This window comes from Nannobrachium achirus (genome assembly GCF_963921795.1).
Source record: "Nannobrachium achirus genome assembly, chromosome: 6".
In the NCBI taxonomy this organism is placed as follows: domain Eukaryota; kingdom Metazoa; phylum Chordata; class Actinopteri; order Myctophiformes; family Myctophidae; genus Nannobrachium; species Nannobrachium achirus.
The window spans coordinates 38093295-38112213 of NC_137815.1; the positions used below are offsets into that span (position 1 = coordinate 38093295).

Genomic DNA, 18919 nt, shown 5'->3' on the forward strand with positions numbered 1-18919 from the left:
TGACTTCTAACCCTAACCCTAACCCTTACCCTAACCCTAACCCTACCCCTACCCCTAACCCTAAACCTAAACCTAACCCTAACCCTGCTTCGGAATAGCGGTGTTTCGGAATGGCGGACTGTTGCCCCCTATGTTCCCCACAGGTTAACCTCCATAAGTTTTGCGCCTTCCCCTGGTTCCTGTGTATTTTTTTTTTCACACGTCTTTCACATGTCTTGTAAAAAAAAATGATGTGTTCGCAAGGCTTTTCTGAGCTTGTTCAATGTATTATGTAATATTTGCCTGGTTGCAACTTTTCGCAGGCATACATCTCTCCCTCTCCTGGGACCAATTGTCTCAGATTAAAAAAAAAACCTGATATTAGAATAAAAGTTATTTTGTGTATTATATTATTAGACCATCAATGACTTCCCTGCTGTCTTCCAGGAATGTCACGAGTGCCTTGTAAGGCATCAGAATGTTCACTTGATCCAGGTGAGCAGTTGCATACAGGATGGCGGGCCATGGGCAAACGCCACCTTGCAGTCCATCCTCAGTCCACTGTCCACAATACCACAGACTGAAGGTTTGTAATGGCGAAAACATCTTTTATATCCATCACACAAAGCATCAACAACCATATATATTTATTTAAATGTTGTTGTATTTTCAATGTGTGCAGATATTTCATCGTAAATGTGGGTTCTTAGGAAAAACAAAATGGCAATGTTCAATATTCTTTCCATCCTCTCATTCACTACCAACTAGCAGTGCCATATTTTATTTATTTACATTATGCAAGTTGTAAAGATGCTGACATCCATGTTGCTCTCCATAATGGAACTAAATAGACTCTCCTGTTTGACTCCCCGCAGTTGACAGATATATCAGCTCCCAGCTGCCGTTGCTGTTGGAGCTGCGGGTACGCTACCTGTTGACCCGTGAGATGGTCTTTGAGGCTATGGCCCTGGCCAAGTGCTGCTCGCAGCATCCTACAGCAGGGCAAGATCACTTCTTCCTCCAGGTGTACCTCACCTGTCTTCACAAAACCTCCCAGCATGACCGTCTGAACAAAGAGGTGGGTTGAGTCGAGTGACTAGGTTGGATAATGATGTGTACAATGAATGTTGTTGCTGTCGAGCAAAAACCAATATCTATATTTTTTTTGTCTTTTTGCGACCGTCAGGTCGCATTTACTACCAAAACATCCACCGGCTCTCCGTCCGTCAGTCAGTCCGTCCGTCACACGTCACACATCACACATCACACTTTTGCCCTGCTCATATCTCCGCAACCGTTGCCCCGATCCATGCCAAATTTTGCACACATACTCCTTGCCTGCCAAATCACAACCTCCACCCTTCAATTCACACATGACCCTCTTCTAGTGCCACCCTGAGGCCGATTCTTGCAAAACCCATTTTTGGACACAGCTCCTACAATTTTTGCCCTAAAATCATGCAAATCGGTACACAGTATGTCTACACTCATGTCATCAACACGGATCTGTCCCATATAGCGCCACCTTCAGGCTGAGTTTTTAAAAACACATTTTTGGACACTGCTCCTACAGATTTTGCCCTAAAATCACGCAAATCGGTACACAGTATGTCTACACTCATGTCATCAACATGGATCTGTCTCATAGCGCCACCATCAGGCCGATTTTTTTAAAACACATTTTTGGACACTGCTCCTACACATTTTGCCCTAAAATCATGCAAATCGGTACACAGTATGTCTACACTCATGTCATCAACATGGATCTGTCCCATATAGCGCCGTCTTCAGGCCGATTTTTTTAAACACATTTTTGGACACTGCTCCTAGACATTTTGCCCTAAAATCACGCAAATCGGTACACAGTATGTCTACACTCATCTCATCAATATGGATCTGTCCCATATAGTGCCACCTTCAGGCCGATTCTTTAAAACACATTTTTGGACACTACTCCTACACATTTTGCCCTAAAATCACGCTGCGACCTGACGGTCGCTTATCTCCCGATTAGGGAGTCTTACTGGTATAAATCCGTGCCATTGAACGAAATTTATGGCTGTGTGGGTTCTACAAATATTGAACCAATGAAAAATAATAAGCACTGGGATCCCCAAACCGTCGTTCAAACCACCCAACTCCAACTTTTTTTTCCTTTCTTCCATCCGGCTTTGCCATTCTAATCAAAGATGGACAAAACAATTACAGTGCATCCACATTAATCTGACAATGTATAAAGTCACCAACTCACCATACCAACTTTGATAAGGCAGTATTGTGTTTTTCTTTTTAATTTCCTGAAAAGTTAATATTTTCTGCCTGACAGCAGAGATGTGTATAGTTTTTTATTAATGCTGTTCAACGATTTCATTTTTTAATCGCGATTAATCACATGATTTGTGTAGTTAATCGCGCGATTAATCGCATAATAAAAACATATTTTTTATTGGCTCAAACTTGCATAATATGTGTTGTATTTGGCGCAGGATGCATCCAAATGTATTTAGTTATACTATACTTTTATATGTATCCATTACATTATAAACGCAATGTTATTTATTTAATTATCTTATAAATTATTACCCCATCTGCTGTACATAATTTAAGACGGTGCTTTTCAACCAGTGGTCCTTGAGGGGGTTCAGCTAAATGATGGCGAGTTGGTAACCAAATGGACCGTTATAGATCTTTAACTCTTATTTTTTCGGGTCTGGGAGTTTAAATCTCATCAAATGGTGGTCCGTGGCTCAAATGCTGAATAAATAACACACCATCCCAACCTAATTCATTCATTCTTTCAGCCCAGCTTCATTGTCTGTAGACACAAACACAGCCGTTAGCTTGCTGGGCGGAGCTCTGCTCTGGCTGGCTGTTATAGTGTTGACAGAGACACAGCAAGAGCTACGGAAGCCTCTTTTTTTGCGTTAATACAAAAATTAATGCCATTAATACGGTAATGCGTTTGTGCGATAATAACGCGAGCAGCATTAGTTTTATCTAGTAGACAGACGGAAAGCATGCAACACAGTTCTTCATTCTATATTATCTAAATAGTGTGATTATGATTTGTGTTACAAGTGCAATTTGAAAACATTGTCAACTTTTCTCTATCATGCTAGGCGTGTCACAATTATTACCTGATCGCAGTTATTTGAGATAATTATTTAGCATAATAATCACAATCAGAATTGTTTCCATTAATTTGTTGAAAAATTTCATATCTATTCTGTGCAATTTTAGTTTATGAAGCCTAAGAGACAAACAAATGTAAAATGTATTTATATGTTCTAGGGATGTCAAACGATTAATCGATTTTCAATTAATCGATCGATTAATCAATAATCAATTTTAATATTTCATAATCGATTTATTTTTATTTTTTTTAATACTATTTTTTGGCTTAGTTAGTTAGTTTCAACCAAAATATAGGCTAATAATAGTATTAATGATAATAGTAAATGGCCATTGATTTATTATTCACACCAGCACCAACTGTAAACTGTGTAGAGTGAAGGAGCACAGCAGAGTGGCAGCTGCCTGCTACACACTCCCCTCCCCCCCTGTCTCAGACACAGGTGTGATTGATTCAGGCTTGATTGTTTGGTAGCCATCATCAAAGAAAAGGGGAAAACAGCGCCCTCTGTATTGTAAGCATCACAGAATCTGTTCTTGAGAGATTAGGTAAACGGTACACTGACACACTAAAAAGAAAGATGAAGAGTAGTTGCGATTATCAAAACCTCCACAAACTGTGAGTCAGTCAGTCAGTCCGTCCGTCTGTCTGTCACACCTCACACGTCACACTATTGCCCTGCTCATATCTCCGCAACCGTTGCCCCGATCTATGCCAAATTTTGCACACACGCTCCTTGGCTGCCAAACTACAACCTCCAAGGACCCCCGGAGCTCCAGGGACTGGGGGACCCCCAGATGTAAAAAATGACCAAATGTGCAAAAATGACCAAATGACCACCCCAACGGGGCTGCTCACGGGGAATTCCCGGGGACCACCGACTCCTGCTGCTCCAGAACGGATGCAAAAGTGGTGGCGCCCCCAGTGGAGGACCCCCTCCACTGCAGCTCACATTAAATGCCGTAACTCAGGCTAGGAGGGTCCGGGAGAGCCGGGGCCGGTACCTATTCGTCCGCCAAGGCAACGCGGAGACCCCACCCCTCATTTCTCACATGGCCCTCTTCTAGCGCCACCATGAGGCCGATTCTTGCAAAACACATTTTTGGACACTGCTCCTACAGATTTTGCCCTAAAATCACACATATCGGTACACACTATGTCTACACTCATGTCATCAACATGGATCTGTCCCATATAGCGCCACCATCAGGCCGATTTTTTCAAACACATTTTTGGACACTGCTCCTACAGATTTTGCCCTAAAATCACGCTGCGACCTGACGGTCGCTTATCTCCCGATTAGGGAGTCTTACTGGTAGTTAGGCTACAAATTACCTGAAGAGCCATGTTGTACATATGTACAACATGGCTCTTGTGTTTACTTGCACATTATTTTTTTAATTAAAAATAATAATCGATTATCGATTAATAATCGATTATTGCTATAGAATAATCGATTTTGATAAAGGTCCATTTTTGACATCCCTAATATGTTCCAATGTTCAATCCCCAAAACAAATTCAATCACTAATCGCAAATATTTGTATCTAACATTTAATTTTCGGAATGTCTGAGTGAGTGTCTGTCTGTCTGAGTGTCTGAGTGTCTGTCACAGCGTTTCTCCTCAATGGCTGGAGCAATTGATCTGAAATCGCATCACCATAAGCATATGAACACACCTGACATAACTGTGAAGCCCGTTTGTCACTTTCACAAATCATATGCTGTATATTAGCATTTTTATGGTGTATCTACTATCTATTCTGCATCTAGCATGAGGCTTATCTATTCTGCATCTAGCATGAGGCAACATGTTTAACCAGCTGTGTGTGTGTGTGTGTGTGTGTGTGTGTGTGTGTGTGTGTGTGTGTGTGTGTGTGTGTGTGTGTGTGTGTGTGTGTGTGTGTGTGTGTGTGTGTGTGTGTGTGTGTGTGTGTGTGTGTGTGTGTGTGTGTGTGTGTGTGTGTGTGTGTGTGCACACGCGGGTGGGGGGGTTGTCTGGCCCTGTTATAGATGTTGTCCAAAAATCATGCAGATCGGTACACAGTATCTCTGTAGCCATTAAACGAAACGGGTATTTCTTACATTGATGCTCCTACATATTATCATGTAAGCACCAGTTAAAGTTACTTTCCATCCCTCATATACTGTGTGCACAGTGCACACCCCATAACCCACACACTGCACATCATTTCAGAGCTCATATCTTTGAACGGGTAAGGGCTAGTGACCATTAATTGACAACTTAAGTGAAGCGTAGTTGCTTATTTGGCCTTGCTTTCAACATTCTTTTAGAAAATAACTAATGTAATAGCGCTCAATAGGTGAAACTAGTCACTGCTTTTGGGCTTATTTTCATAGACCTGGTCGCTTGTTTCACTCACATAATCTGGCAACCGCAGGGCAGAGGCAGAGATCTTTTCTCTGTTCAGTGTTTTTTCCTGCTCTGACCAAAACAACACTCAGCTCTATTTACTATGTTGCTTTGGAGTTGATTAGTATAGGAAATTGAGAGTTGAGATTGTGAATATGGTATTTAGTTAAAATGTGCGACGGGAAAATGTCTCTGGCTTATTTAGGCTTTGTTTCTGCAGCTGCAGCAAACTAATGTCCACTATGCAGGAGTATCAAGTCGCCTCAATCCTACCGACCGATTGCAAAAGACTGAGCAGGTTCGGTTCTCGATCGACGGGTTCCGACAGCCCTATCAATGGTAAGCGCCTCTTGCCGAAAAGTTGCCGATGGCTCCCGGTCGGCAGCAGACGCTTTCCGCCGCCGCGGTTAAAACCTTGCTTAAGGTTGCCTAGTGCCTACACCTGATCTACACGCTCCCACATCGACAGCCTAAACCACACAGCCAGTGTCCATTGCATGTCTTGTTTGGAATGCTGACTGAATGCCTCCCCTGAGAGAAAATTCAAGCATCTTGTGAAGCTACTGTATTCTGTGTTCCTTTTTAGTATGGGTATTTATTGCAGTTCTTATTACCAGCACACTCAGAATGGTATGAGAGAGTATGGTAGTGATGGTTGGAGTGCTTGTGCTTTATTTATGCAGGACGGTGTAGAAAGACACAGCAGGGATCGAACAAAGGACTTGTAGTACTGTATTATCCAGTTTGCCAACGGTATTTGAATAATGTGATCACAACAGCTTTTTTTTCTCCCTAACTCAGGTGGCTGACCTTAAGGGCATGGATGCTGTTCAGATCATCTGTAATATGGAGAGCGAGGAAAGGGATGAATCAATAGTACTGACCGTCGCCAGAGCCTTCCTCTCCCAGCAGCTTTGTAGAGGAGACATGGACCATTTGTGGTAGGTTCTACTGTCAAAATCAGTCCACAAATAATACTAAAGGCCTAGTCACACTCAAATGTAATTCATTTGAATTACTATAAGCCTATCCACAGTAAACATGCTAATTCGCACCATCGAACAACAGCTACACTGATTCGACTGTTTTAGTTTAAAGACGAGCTGTGTGGAATTGTAATTTTCATTCCATCATTCTCTTAGACTGAAGTTTGTCCCAAATGCATATTCTTATCTCGTCTGTTTTATAAAACTCTGTAACACATAGACATGACAGTAAGCCTGATTTTGACTAGTTTATAAAATAACACGATGGTTCCCAAAGCCTGGGAACAAGGTCACATTACTTTTAGGGCAATGGCATGCCACAACAATTCCAGTTGCATTGCTATCTGTACATGGTATGGCACTGTTTGGCACAGAACGGTTTTAGACATGGCCATTCCTAGACTTTAGGCAAGGTTTCATAATTTTGCTCAAGTTCACACTATTTCTTTTTATCCTACCTTCCATATTAAACTGATACTATACTGATACTGTATATACTGAGTGAGCAAACACAACATTAAATTGCAACATTTCCTGATAATGACACTTTACCCTTGAGATTATACTGTCACTCCCTTTTCTGTGGAATTGCTTGACCTCCTACTTCCCAGTAACTGTCTTAAAGGAGTAGTTCACCCCCAAAATGACTTTTTTTCTATTGATTACTCATGCGAGTAAATTTACCCCCATTGATTCCGGATGGGGACCTGTTTCGAAACGGGTCCCCATCCGGAACGAATGGGGGTAAATTTATTGTTATCACATTTTTGTCTTAGGAATGCGACAAAAAACAAAAAATATTGAACTCTAGTCTCCATGGCGTGACTAATCAATAGAAAAAAAGTCATTTTGGGGGTGAACTACTCCTTTAATTGACTCGTCATCTTACCTACATTACCTTCACGGATCTCCAGTTGAAAACCTCTGGTTTGCTATAAGATTTTCGTATTGGATATACTAAGCATATTGAACATCAATTTCAAATCCTACACGTTTTACCCCATTGACCATTTAAGTGTGGGAGTGCTGATGTTTGGCAAAGGTCGAGGTGCCAACTTGCGCCTTATATCAGGTCTCACTTTATGGTGCATCACCCTACTTGAGCGCCAGCAAGTAGAGGAATGATGGCTGTCTCTGGGTATGTATGCACAGTATGTGGGCATCTCGGAAGTCATAACCAAACAACAAGTGTGACCTGACGCAAGTTGGCACCTCGACAGAGTAACAGATACAAAAAAGAAAAAAAAAAAAGAAGAAAAAAAAAAATATATATATATATATATATATATATATATCCCTAATTGCTACTCATTTCACTTTTCTTGTCTGTGCCATCTGTCTTGGTATAAGGCAGACACCTTGTTTCCAAAAAACTCTGGGTGATCTCCAAAATTACATTTATAGCACGATATTCACTCTAGTGAGGCAGGGAAATTATTTTTTATTATGCATTTGTGTGGCTTTTTTGTGCCCTGTGTGAGAGGTATATCAACTAGTAAGACGCCTCAGGGCGACAAGTGATGTGGACATAGGGATGTGGACATCAGGGATCTCCATATATGGGCATAAAAGGGATTTGTTCCCCCTGGCTTCACAGGGATCTCTCTAACAGGGCATCATTTATATTGATGACATGGGGATCTCCATATCTCCATATATGGGCATAAAAGGGATTCTGTTAGTGTGACATCACAGTGAAGCCAGAGCGTGATGTCAGAGCGGCAAACCCATTCTTTTAAGAGTGGTTCCCCTGACATCACGGTGACATCAGAGCCTGATGTCAGAGCGACAAACCCATAGACCGTAAAAATGTGTACACGTCCGGACGGACATGGACAAGCTGTGACGTTTCTTATAGTAAACTGTGACGGTCGCGATAAATGTCAAAGACAAGCAACTGAATTTCTTTCCAAATAAGACATTTGGAATAAGAATATACGTAGTTTCTCTGCTGTTTCCTGGTATCAGCGATCACAGAGGTGTAAACGGGGCGACAGGGTGTGCACCCTGGCCACAATAGGCGATATAAATGGCATGAACCTGCAGACACCGGAAGTGGCGGAAGTGCTGCGGTTAACGGAAGTTACGTCATGCTTTGCAGTCTTCCGGTGAAATTCTCCCGGCGGAAGTAGCACCGTTGCATGCCGTTTCAGCATATGGTCGTAACCAGGCTTTTCTCTTCGCAGATGAGTAAGCCTAGCTACGCGAGGCTAAAAGTTATGTTACTGCTCATAGAATTAATCTTTACGGTCTAATTGTCTTTTGTCCTACAGTGATCTAGTCTTCATATGGAGTAAACTCCATATGCGGTTGCAAACCCCCAAACAAGTTTTACTTGAGGAGATCCAACAGCTGATGCTGACTGCCACCAATGTCAATTCAATCTTCCCATTCATCAAAGTAATTCTGGAAGAGGTGAGTATTTTTCATGTAAGAAAGTAGCTACATTTTTGTGCAGGCTTGTTCTTCAACTTAACTCATCCAGAGCCCAGGACATTAACGGATTAGGGGGTCCAGAGTGCCCCCTCCCGGCCCCATTAACGGCCATTGTCTTATTTTGAAGGCCAGAAGTCTAGACCGGAAGTACTTCCGGTCTGACGTCATCGGATAGTGCGACGGAAACGATCATTGTTTACGTGGTGCCATGCTGGATTGCATAGGAGCGTTTATACATGTGTTTTATAAGCGAGCATCTGCCTCCATCTTCGCTTCTAAAGTGTTGTTTTGAGATAATGGACATTAAAGATGAGATCGGCCGTCCACCTCAATGTTATGGGATGACTATTGTGTGCTCGTGGAGCCGTGATGATGACAAATCAGCGCGGATTTCGTCTCCGGAGCGTCGGCCATTGTACTAGGTATTTTTTACTCGCCGTTACAGTAATATATTACTTTTCGCGCGACATCACGCATTCGGCACTATACGTACTCTAGTACTTATCGCGTGACATCACGCGAAAGGCACTAGATGAGTTAAGACAAGTTTTGAATTAATTTTCATATTTTAAAATGCCTGAATAATGAGTCAGATGGGGGAGAATTCTAACAATAATTAGTTTTGCAATAATGGAATACTTTAATCAGTGTTATTCTGCAGCTTTTGCATATTTAAAAGTTCACAATCGGTCTTGTTTTATCAATATTTAGTTGGACAAAGATGGGCACCAGTTTTGTGTGGAGCTGTGTACCAAGGCCCTTCAGTCCTGCCTTCCCACTGATGTCCCCACCAAGTCCCTGATCTACAAGACCATCGCTGGCTTATTTCCTAATGACCTGGAGATGTGCCAAGTCTGCGCTCTGCTGGTCTTCTTCCTAGAGCGCACAGTGGAGGCTTTCAAGATGGTGTTCAGCCTCTACGTAAACCCTGACCAGGACGACCATGCACAGGCCAGCCCCGTCAGCAACCAAGTTCGCTTTGAAACCCTCCAGGTATGGATGGTTTAATACAGAGGTCTTCACCCGGGTCCTCAGAGTTACTAAAGGGGGTCCTCCAAATCTTTGTGTGATAGTAACTTTTTTTCCTTTTTTTTTTTTATTAACCACTTGAACCCTAGCGCCAATATTCTGAGTACTTAAGCTAAAAATGGCAGATCTACAACCTCACAACTAGGCCTGGGGCGGTATGGACATTTTGTTACCGCGATTACCGTCTTCCCATTTACCGCCGGTACTGCGGTAATTACCGCACCCCCGTATCTATTAATTAAGGTTCGGCGATAAGCCAAAATATTGCAATCATCTTCCCAAAAGGAGGGGCGACACAGCCTGACTGCCCGAGTTATACTTCTCCGTACAGCACAGCGTGTCTGGCTTTCAAAGGAGCAGATCTACAAGCTCACAACACGTCGCATCCGCGATGCGTTCTGAGCTTTTAGATCTGCACTGTCGGGTTACCATAGTAACGTAGGCAAGCTACGTAGGCTAGCTACTTGGGCTATTCAGACACAAACAGCTGAAGGAAGGGTTGTCAGATCGTGTACAGTGATTCTGTAAACTCACGTCACGTCTCAAATCGCAGTGATTGAGTGCTGCTATATACAGGTTTTAGTTACAAGACTTGACAGAAAAGGTTATAAAATCGCCGACGCGCCGCTGGACGGAGCACAACGTGCGACGGAGAAAGTAAAATAGTTTCTCCACAGTGGAGAGGCGACACAGCCTGACTGCCCGAGTTATACTTCTCCGTACAGCACAGCGTGTCTGGCTTTCAAAGGAGCAGATCTACAAGCTCACAACACGTCGCATCCGCGATGCGTTCTGAGCTTTTAGATCTGCACTGTCGGGTTACCATAGTAACGTAGGCAAGCTACGTAGGCTAGCTACTTGGGCTATTCAGACACAAACAGCTGAAGGAAGGGTTGTCAGATCGTGTACAGTGATTCTGTAAACTCACGTCACGTCACGTCTCAACTCTCAAATCGCAGTGATTGAGTGCTGCTATATACAGGTTTTAGTTACAAGACTTGACAGAAAAGGTTATAAAATCGCCGACGCGCCGCTGGACGGAGCACAATGTGCGACGCGGTGGAGAAAGTAAAATAGTTTCATTTTCGGCTTTAGTCCACGCGGCCCGCGCTCCGCCAGTAATCCGTATGAATAAAAAAAGATATGCCACAACACAAGGTAGCCTATGTATTAACATCCTTGTGTCGAGTGGATTACAGAGAAAGAGTTGTGCTCCGTACTCTATCTATGCCCTGCGTGCAGCCGTGCACTGTGTACACTGCAGGTCTCTGTGTGTGAGTGACGTATGTGGCTTCCAACGTGTGGTACACGGCCCAGAGCAGAGCGGCATGGAGCGCATGCGGTCCTCGCTTCTCCCCCGTTTTAAAACTCGCTTGTTTTCCAATAAAAAATAGACCTTTTTTTTGTCTTTTTACCGCGGTAAGCACAATGACACCGCGGTAGACCTCGGTATACCGCGGTACGGCGGTACGGCGGTTACCGCCTCCAACCCTACTCACAACGCCTCGCAGCGTGTTGGCAAAGAGGTTTGGTGTAGAGGGGAAAAGGAGCAGATTAAGTACAGATTGAAAGGTCAAGTTTATTAAGTATTGACGATTCAAGTGGTTAAATATATATACAGGGGTTAAAGTTCTCAGTCCTGGGGACTGATTTCAGTCTTGAGGATTCCATAGGGGCTATTTCTGAGATCAGTGCAGATCTGCAAAGACATAAGGAGGAGGTGTAGCCATGAATGACAAAGCCATCAAAAAACTAGTCAAGTGATCTCCAAACTGAAAAGCTGAAAAGCTGTTAAAATGTCAAGATATCAGTATTTGAATTGGCCAGACTAGCATGGAATACGGCAGAACTTCAGAAGATACTTCTTTGAAATGAAGCATGGATTGGCACACAGATCAGTGAAGGCAGTTCAGAACTTCAGGGAAACATCCCAAATATTGGTGTGCGCTGCACACGCCATGTTTCTAAAATCACATATTGGAACATGGACTGAAAATATTCAGTCTTGGGATTTAGTTTGGCTTTAACCCCTGTATATACTTGGCCAATGTGCAGCGACAACTGGGCAAAAATCCTGTATCGTTTCCAGGTCGTCTTCAGTGGTGTGCGCTCTCTCCCTCCTCTTCTACAATAGCCCCTTTTCGACTGCGGCTTTAGCACCACACTACACGACACTACACCACACCACATAAACTGTTTAATACTTTTTAATACCACGTTTAGTACCACTTTCATAGCACTCTATCCAGGTCCTTGTAGTGGAAAACCTGGCACAAGTGGGCGGTGTGGACTGGTGTGGTGTTGGGCCATGTCAGTGGAAAAGGGGCTAATGACCCCCCTCTTCTGTAGCCATAGACAACCGTAGCGCACTCTTCACTACCAAATCAGGTTTCAATATGAATTATAAAATGTTGCAAAGATGGACAACTGTCATGGAAAAGCCTGTAGGACCCTGATGTAGTGAGAAGGGGAGAGACAAAATTCCTCATGTCATGTCTATTCATGGGTTGCATTTTGTAGTCCTAAACCGGCCATATTGAGGACCAACACGGGTGTTCAATTTGTCTGATTGGCATAGAACCAATGTTCTATGTTAATCAAAACACCTGTGTTGGTCCTCAAGATCAGGGGTTTTCAAAGTGGGTGACGGGGCACCCTGGGGTGCCGCGACGGTAGTCCAGGGGTGCCGCGAGATCATTTGGTAATATTTGGAATTTATTTGGTATATATTTAGTATAATTTTAAACTTGAAGTACAAAGTTATTTTCAGTCAGTTCTAACCAAAATGACTATTATATCAACGTTATCCTCACAACATAATCATTAAAATATCATTACTGTCAGGCAGATCTACAAGCACACAACGGGCGTTGTGTGCTTGTAGATCTGCTGTTTTCACTAGTTAGCACATTTTATAGATGATAAATACAAAATGAACGGTTTTGGACATACAAGGTTTCCATCCGACAACAATGATATGCTATAAATATAAGGTGCTGGGAGTGAAAATTATGATATAGGGGTGCCTCGGATTAAAAAAATATTTATGGGGTGCCCTGAGACAAAAAAGTTTGGCAACCCCTGCTCAAGATGGCTGGTGTAGGACTACAAATGCAACCCATGAATAACGTTCATGGGAACAATAGTTCCTATATCTCTTTTACAGTGTCATTTACTGTTTGCCTATGTCAGTGTTACAGTTTTTGTGTGATATATGCTAATCCCTGTGCATTATCAAGCTCTTGGTAGAAACGTTTACACTTAAGTGTAATTAGGAAACCCCCAAACAACGTTTCTTGTTTTTACCGCCTCTTTTTGTAGGTCCTGAAGACCGGCATGCACTTCGATCCTGAGTTCTGGAACCATAAAACTCTTCGAGCCAACTGTTTAGATCTGCTGAGTGAGACGACGGAGAGTTCTGTCATAGAAGAGATCATGGAGATGTGGGTTCCTGACTACTGCATGAAAGAGCCAGATTTCCACTTGAACACCTATTCAAGCAGCTTCCAGCCAAGAACAAAAGTGGCAGGGCCGAAGAGGCGTCGGACTGATGACGACAAGAATCACAAGACCGCCAAACGGTTTAAGGGCAGCTCTGAAGCTTCAGCTGTTGACCACTCTGCAAAGAAGAGAGGGAGGCCGCCAAAAAGTTCTATGAAGAAAGCTTCAACTGAATATCTCGGGCAGTGCTTTTGGCAGTTAGGCAAAACACAAGAGGATTCACGAGTGCACCACAGGCTTCTCATACGGCTCTCGGAGAAGAATCCCCCAAACCGGAACATGACTAACCTGCAGTGGATCCTAGAAGACCCAGACGTTCTTGAGCAGTGTGATCGCACAAAGTTAAGACCTAACCGTAAGTAAAATGATAATTCTACAATAAAAACAGGTGCTGGATGTGTTCAACCAATAACGTGAACTGGCATCTAAGTGAGAAGCTTGTATTTAGCTTGTGTTGTTTATTATTGGAGCGGTGAAACCGGCTTCCTATAAACGGCTATGTCCGTGGCTATGTGGGGTGGGTGGCCTGGCAATGCCTCTGCTGACCACACACACACGTTAAAGGAGGGGCGCTGTTGAGTAGGCCAGGCACACACACACACAGGCTATAGCTGCTCAAATTCACCGCTCCACTTCGAAACGAGGTTTGATTTTTATATAGCAAATGCATATTTTGGCTCTTACAGGTGACATTTTATGATTTCTGTCAACTGTTTTAATCCAATAACCCAATGATGACGGTAACATAATGTTACGATTTCTTGTTTTTTCTATTTTCAGTTTTCTTCTTCGTTGGTGATATGCCTTATTTGTATACATCTTTGAGTCCCGTGGCATCTAACAGTGCTTCTGCCAAGTCACAAAACCCACAGACCAGCGGGGCTCAGGATTCACACAAAGAAGACCCACTAAACATGATGCCAGCGGTGGTCCTGAACACACTACCACGACAAATGGTTCGCGATGCTCTCTGTCCACCGGCGCCTCAGCAGCAATGCAGCAGCGGGGAGGATGAGGACGACAGTGCTTATGATTCCAACACGTCCTGCTCAAAAGAGAAGAAAGACGAGCGGAAGAAAGGCAGAAAACTCAAGGAAGATGCCACTTCAAAGACACGGACGCTACAAGCCAACACCAATGGTAAATAACCAGGCCTTCACAACCCAGACCTTCTGAATCCCAGACCCAATTGACAATAATAAACGGGGACCGGAACTCATAATATGAGTTCAGGTCCCCGTTTTTATTATTGTCAATTGGGTCTGGGATTCAGATTCTATCACCACGGGACCTGCCGGGTCTTTTTCTTTATCATAACACCCAAGCGAACCAAGAAGACCCGTAATCGAACGCAGCTGTGTAAACCTTGATTTGTGCTTCGCCGCAGGACTGTGTTGCTAATTGAAAGTAGCTGCTCACAAGCTCATAACGCGACTTGTTGTGAGCTTGTAGGTCTGATATTTTCAGAGCGCAGCACCATTGTACAACGTATTTGCTGATCTGTCGGATAACTGCTGCGCGCAGCAGGCTGTCAGAAATTAACCCACACTTAAGATCATGATAAAAACTTAAAAATGTTTATATTAGGTCTTAATGGTTGTAAACTACATATTGCAAATGTGTCACTTAATCCGTATATAGGCTTAAATTATAAAATGGCCTAATAACAGCATTAAAATACTTTCATTTTGTATTATTTCATAATCCAAATGATGACAGTAACATACGTCATGAATTCTTATTTCTTCACAGTGTTCTTCCTCCTTGATGATACGCCTTATTTATATACATCTGTAAGTCCTGTGGCACCTAAGAGACCTGCTGCCAAGTCCCAACATCCACAGACCAGCAGGGCCCAAGATTCACACAGAGATCCATTAAACATGGAGCGAGTGGTCGTCCATACCAAACTCAATTCACACGAATGCCCACTAAACATGGAGCGACCGGTGCTCCACACCAAAGCCAATTCACTCAAAGACACACTACCGGTGGTCCATACCATACTCGATTCACAGAAAGACCAACTAACCATACTCGATTCACAGAAAGACCAACTACTAAACATGGAGCCAGCGGTCGTCCTTATCAAACTCGATTCACCCAAAGACCCACTGAACGTGGAGCAACCGGTGATTGTTGCCAAACTCGATTCACACACAGACCTACTAAACATGGGACGAGTGGTCGTCCATACCAAACTCGATTCACACACAGACCCACTAAACCTGGAGCCAACGGTGGTCCATACCAAACTCCATTCACACACAGACCCACTAAACCTGGAGCAAACGGTGGTCCATACCAAACTCGATTCACACACAGACCAATTAAACCTGGAGCCGACGGTGGTCCATACCAAACTTGATTCACACACAGACCCATTAAACCTGGAGCCAACGGTGGTCCATACCAAACTCGATTCACACACAGACCCACCTAACCTGGAACCAACGGTGGTCCATACCAAACTCCATTCACACAAAGAAGACCCACTGAAAATGATGCCAGCGGTGCACCTTACCTCACTTCCACTGGCCATGGTTCGCCCTGCTCCCGACCCCCCGGCACCTCAGCAGCAGCTGAGCAGCGTGGAGGAAGCGTATGAGGACAGCGTTTATGAATCTGACACTTGGGATCAAACAGACGGCGGCAGCGACGACTCTGATTGGATGGAGTACGGCTCCGCATCCAGAAGAAGAATCCAGAAGAAAAGCGGAACATTAAACGGTAAATGACCAAGGGCTGGGCCTCACCATACCTGGGTGATAAACCGTTCATCACATACTCATACCAATGTTATTACAATTGTAAAAAGATAACGGATTCTAAATACAGTTTATTTTCTAATGTTGATTACAGGAATATATTGGCCTGTCTATTTCTCTTTATTTTCGTCTGTTATTCTCCTTCTGCCTACATTTCTTTTGCCTTCGCTTTGGAACTGGAACACATACAATTTAAGCTTCTCAATTATCTTTATAGGGTTCTCTTCTGATTGAATAAAATGTGTATCCTGATAAGCCCATTCCCAAGATGCACTGCAATCTTTCATGGGCAGATGGGGCAGGTGTAAATAGTAACAAAGAAATTGCCGGCTTATTGTGTCTAAAAAGACATATTTAGCCACTTGTACGCATGCCCCCACCCACTGAAATCAAAATACTAATATCGGTAAAACAATAGAAAGCAGTAAATGAAAACATTTTAACGCTCATCTTTTCTTTTCTCTAATTACAATCTAAAATATGAACCCTTGTAAAAAAACAAAGTTGTCCTTTAAAATGTATTTTCCATTAGTTATAGAGCTGGCGAGATGGGGAGACCCCTGTAACTGAACAACTGCTCTGACAATGATTAATATCAGAATATACATATAGACAATTTATTTTAATGTGGAAATCTAACATGTTTACTACATGAGCTTTGTTTTAGATATGTCTGTGCATATTCTACAATTGATTTTAGTCTGGTGGATTGAGACCAGATTTTAGGTGAATCGCTCACTTTTTTCATAAAAGCCTGAAACTTACACTGTACAGTTTAAGCTCTGAACATTTTGAGATATGGAGCCATCGCAAAAACACTCCCTAGTAGCCATGGCAGCAATTTTACCATCCGCCATTACCAAATAATGCATTTTGCATCATAACTCCTGAACCATGTAATAATGAATTGAATTGTATATTTCTTTGTCTTTTGTTTCTCCTTTTCATTAGGATGGGGACCTGTTAAGATGGGCGAGTGGCCAAGGCTCCAAACATCGGACCAGTCCAGGCTTGAAGGTTTTTATATATTTATGTACCTATTTACACCCATAAAAAGTCGTTCAATATTCACAGTGAGTCTAGGCAGAGACAAGACAAAAAAAAAATCCAAAATTATAGTAAACGGAAATTAAGCTAACTAAGGATACACATTACACAACAACCAAGAATTTAAGAAACTTATATCAGGCTATGACTTGAAGGCCCTAGCAGCTCTCTTGTAGTTGTTACTTAGCCTCTAGCACAAGTCAAACTGAAGCTTTTCACCTGGAGCCTCCCTTTTATAACAGGTGGGATAAACCATAGCAATTAGTAATTGGCAATTCCTTAACACAAATATGGCTAATTAAGTTATTTTACAGAATTACTTATTTTAGCATCAAAATATTACTTTCTGGGTACCCATACATTCACAGGATGCTGAAAACCAACATTTACCTTAACTCATGAAACTAAACACACCCCTCCTCCTCCACATTACTTGGCACCTTCTATAACACCTTCTATGACTAGATAAAAGCGCCCTTCGGGCCTGTGTACTGTAGCAATGACAAATGTGTATGAATGCATGACGGTAGGCGTTAAAGTAGAGCGTTTATTCTATCGTATGTAATGTAAGAAATGTATGCTGAAAAACATGCTTAATTGCAACTTTGTGGTCGCTGGAATGAAAAGGACAGTGCTCACGCAGTTTTGAGAAGAGACTCATACAAAAGTGTGAGGAACAGCGTCAAGCAATGTTTTACACACACACACACACACACACACACACACACACACACACACACACACACACACAGTTTCTCTTTAGCTGGCTGGCAGAAATGATGCATGGGGGGTGAAGTCAGCAGCTGACTGTCTCTCTCACGTTAATAATAATCTTTATTGTCCCTGAAGGGAAATTTGTCTTCAGTCTGTTCAAACAAGAAACAACACATAGCCAAATAACAACACAAACATATAACATAGACAAATCATCAGTACCCCACTATACACAGAAAAAAAAAACCTCTTAGCGACGGGGGCGATTGTTTAGCAGATTGTTAAGTGCAGCAATGGCTGAGGGGACAAAACTATTTTAAACCGAACTTTGTGCCATGCCAAGGTTCTGTATCTTCGCCCAGATGGCATTAGGTCGAAGTGGCGATGCAGAGGAGGGTCAGTGTCGCTTGTTATTGAGAGTGCTAAGCGTGTAATGGCCTTATTGTTCATATCAGACGGTGTGGGAAGTCCAATTATATTGGAAGCAATGATCTTGGAAGCGATGCGGGTAATACTGTACTGAGTTTGTTTCTGTTTGGCATGGACAGTATGGTGAAGAAACATGCAGAGCAGTATAACAGAACAGGTTGTATAATGCTGTTGTACAGTAATAACAGAAGATGGGGGACAACGGATAGTGATCTTAGCTTAAGCTAAGATCTTTGCTGAAAACGTTTATGGATAGATGTAATGTGTTGATTAAACCTCAGTTTATTGTCCAAAGTGAGTCCAAGATATGTGAAGCTATCAACCTGTTTGACTGTTTTACCATGAATAAAGAGTGGGTTGAAAAACCAGCTATTTTGTTTTGTCCACGTTCAACTCTAGGTAGTTGTCAGTGCACCACTGTGTAAAATGAGAGATGGTGATACCATTGTTACTCACTGGATGAAGAGATAATAGAGTTGGACAGCCGGACCCTCAAATCAATCTGCACGTTGTTGTGTCCATG

General features: G+C 42.7%; 1 protein-coding gene across 1 annotated transcript in view; it reads left to right on the forward strand.

The window, feature by feature from the left end:
* The window catches only part of LOC308287082 (uncharacterized protein), a gene marked incomplete at both ends in the record, with an annotated part of 48245 nt that overhangs the window by 3578 nt on the left and 25748 nt on the right, over nt 1-18919 (forward strand). Inside the window, 9 exons of the mRNA XM_080728203.1 lie at nt 427-565; nt 855-1057; nt 6288-6427; nt 8746-8887; nt 9620-9901; nt 13259-13793; nt 14219-14578; nt 15191-16168; nt 17158-17223. Coding sequence (XP_080584329.1) covers nt 427-565; nt 855-1057; nt 6288-6427; nt 8746-8887; nt 9620-9901; nt 13259-13793; nt 14219-14578; nt 15191-16168; nt 17158-17223 — 2845 coding nt within the window. The remainder of the gene's footprint in view (nt 1-426; nt 566-854; nt 1058-6287; nt 6428-8745; nt 8888-9619; nt 9902-13258; nt 13794-14218; nt 14579-15190; nt 16169-17157; nt 17224-18919) is intronic.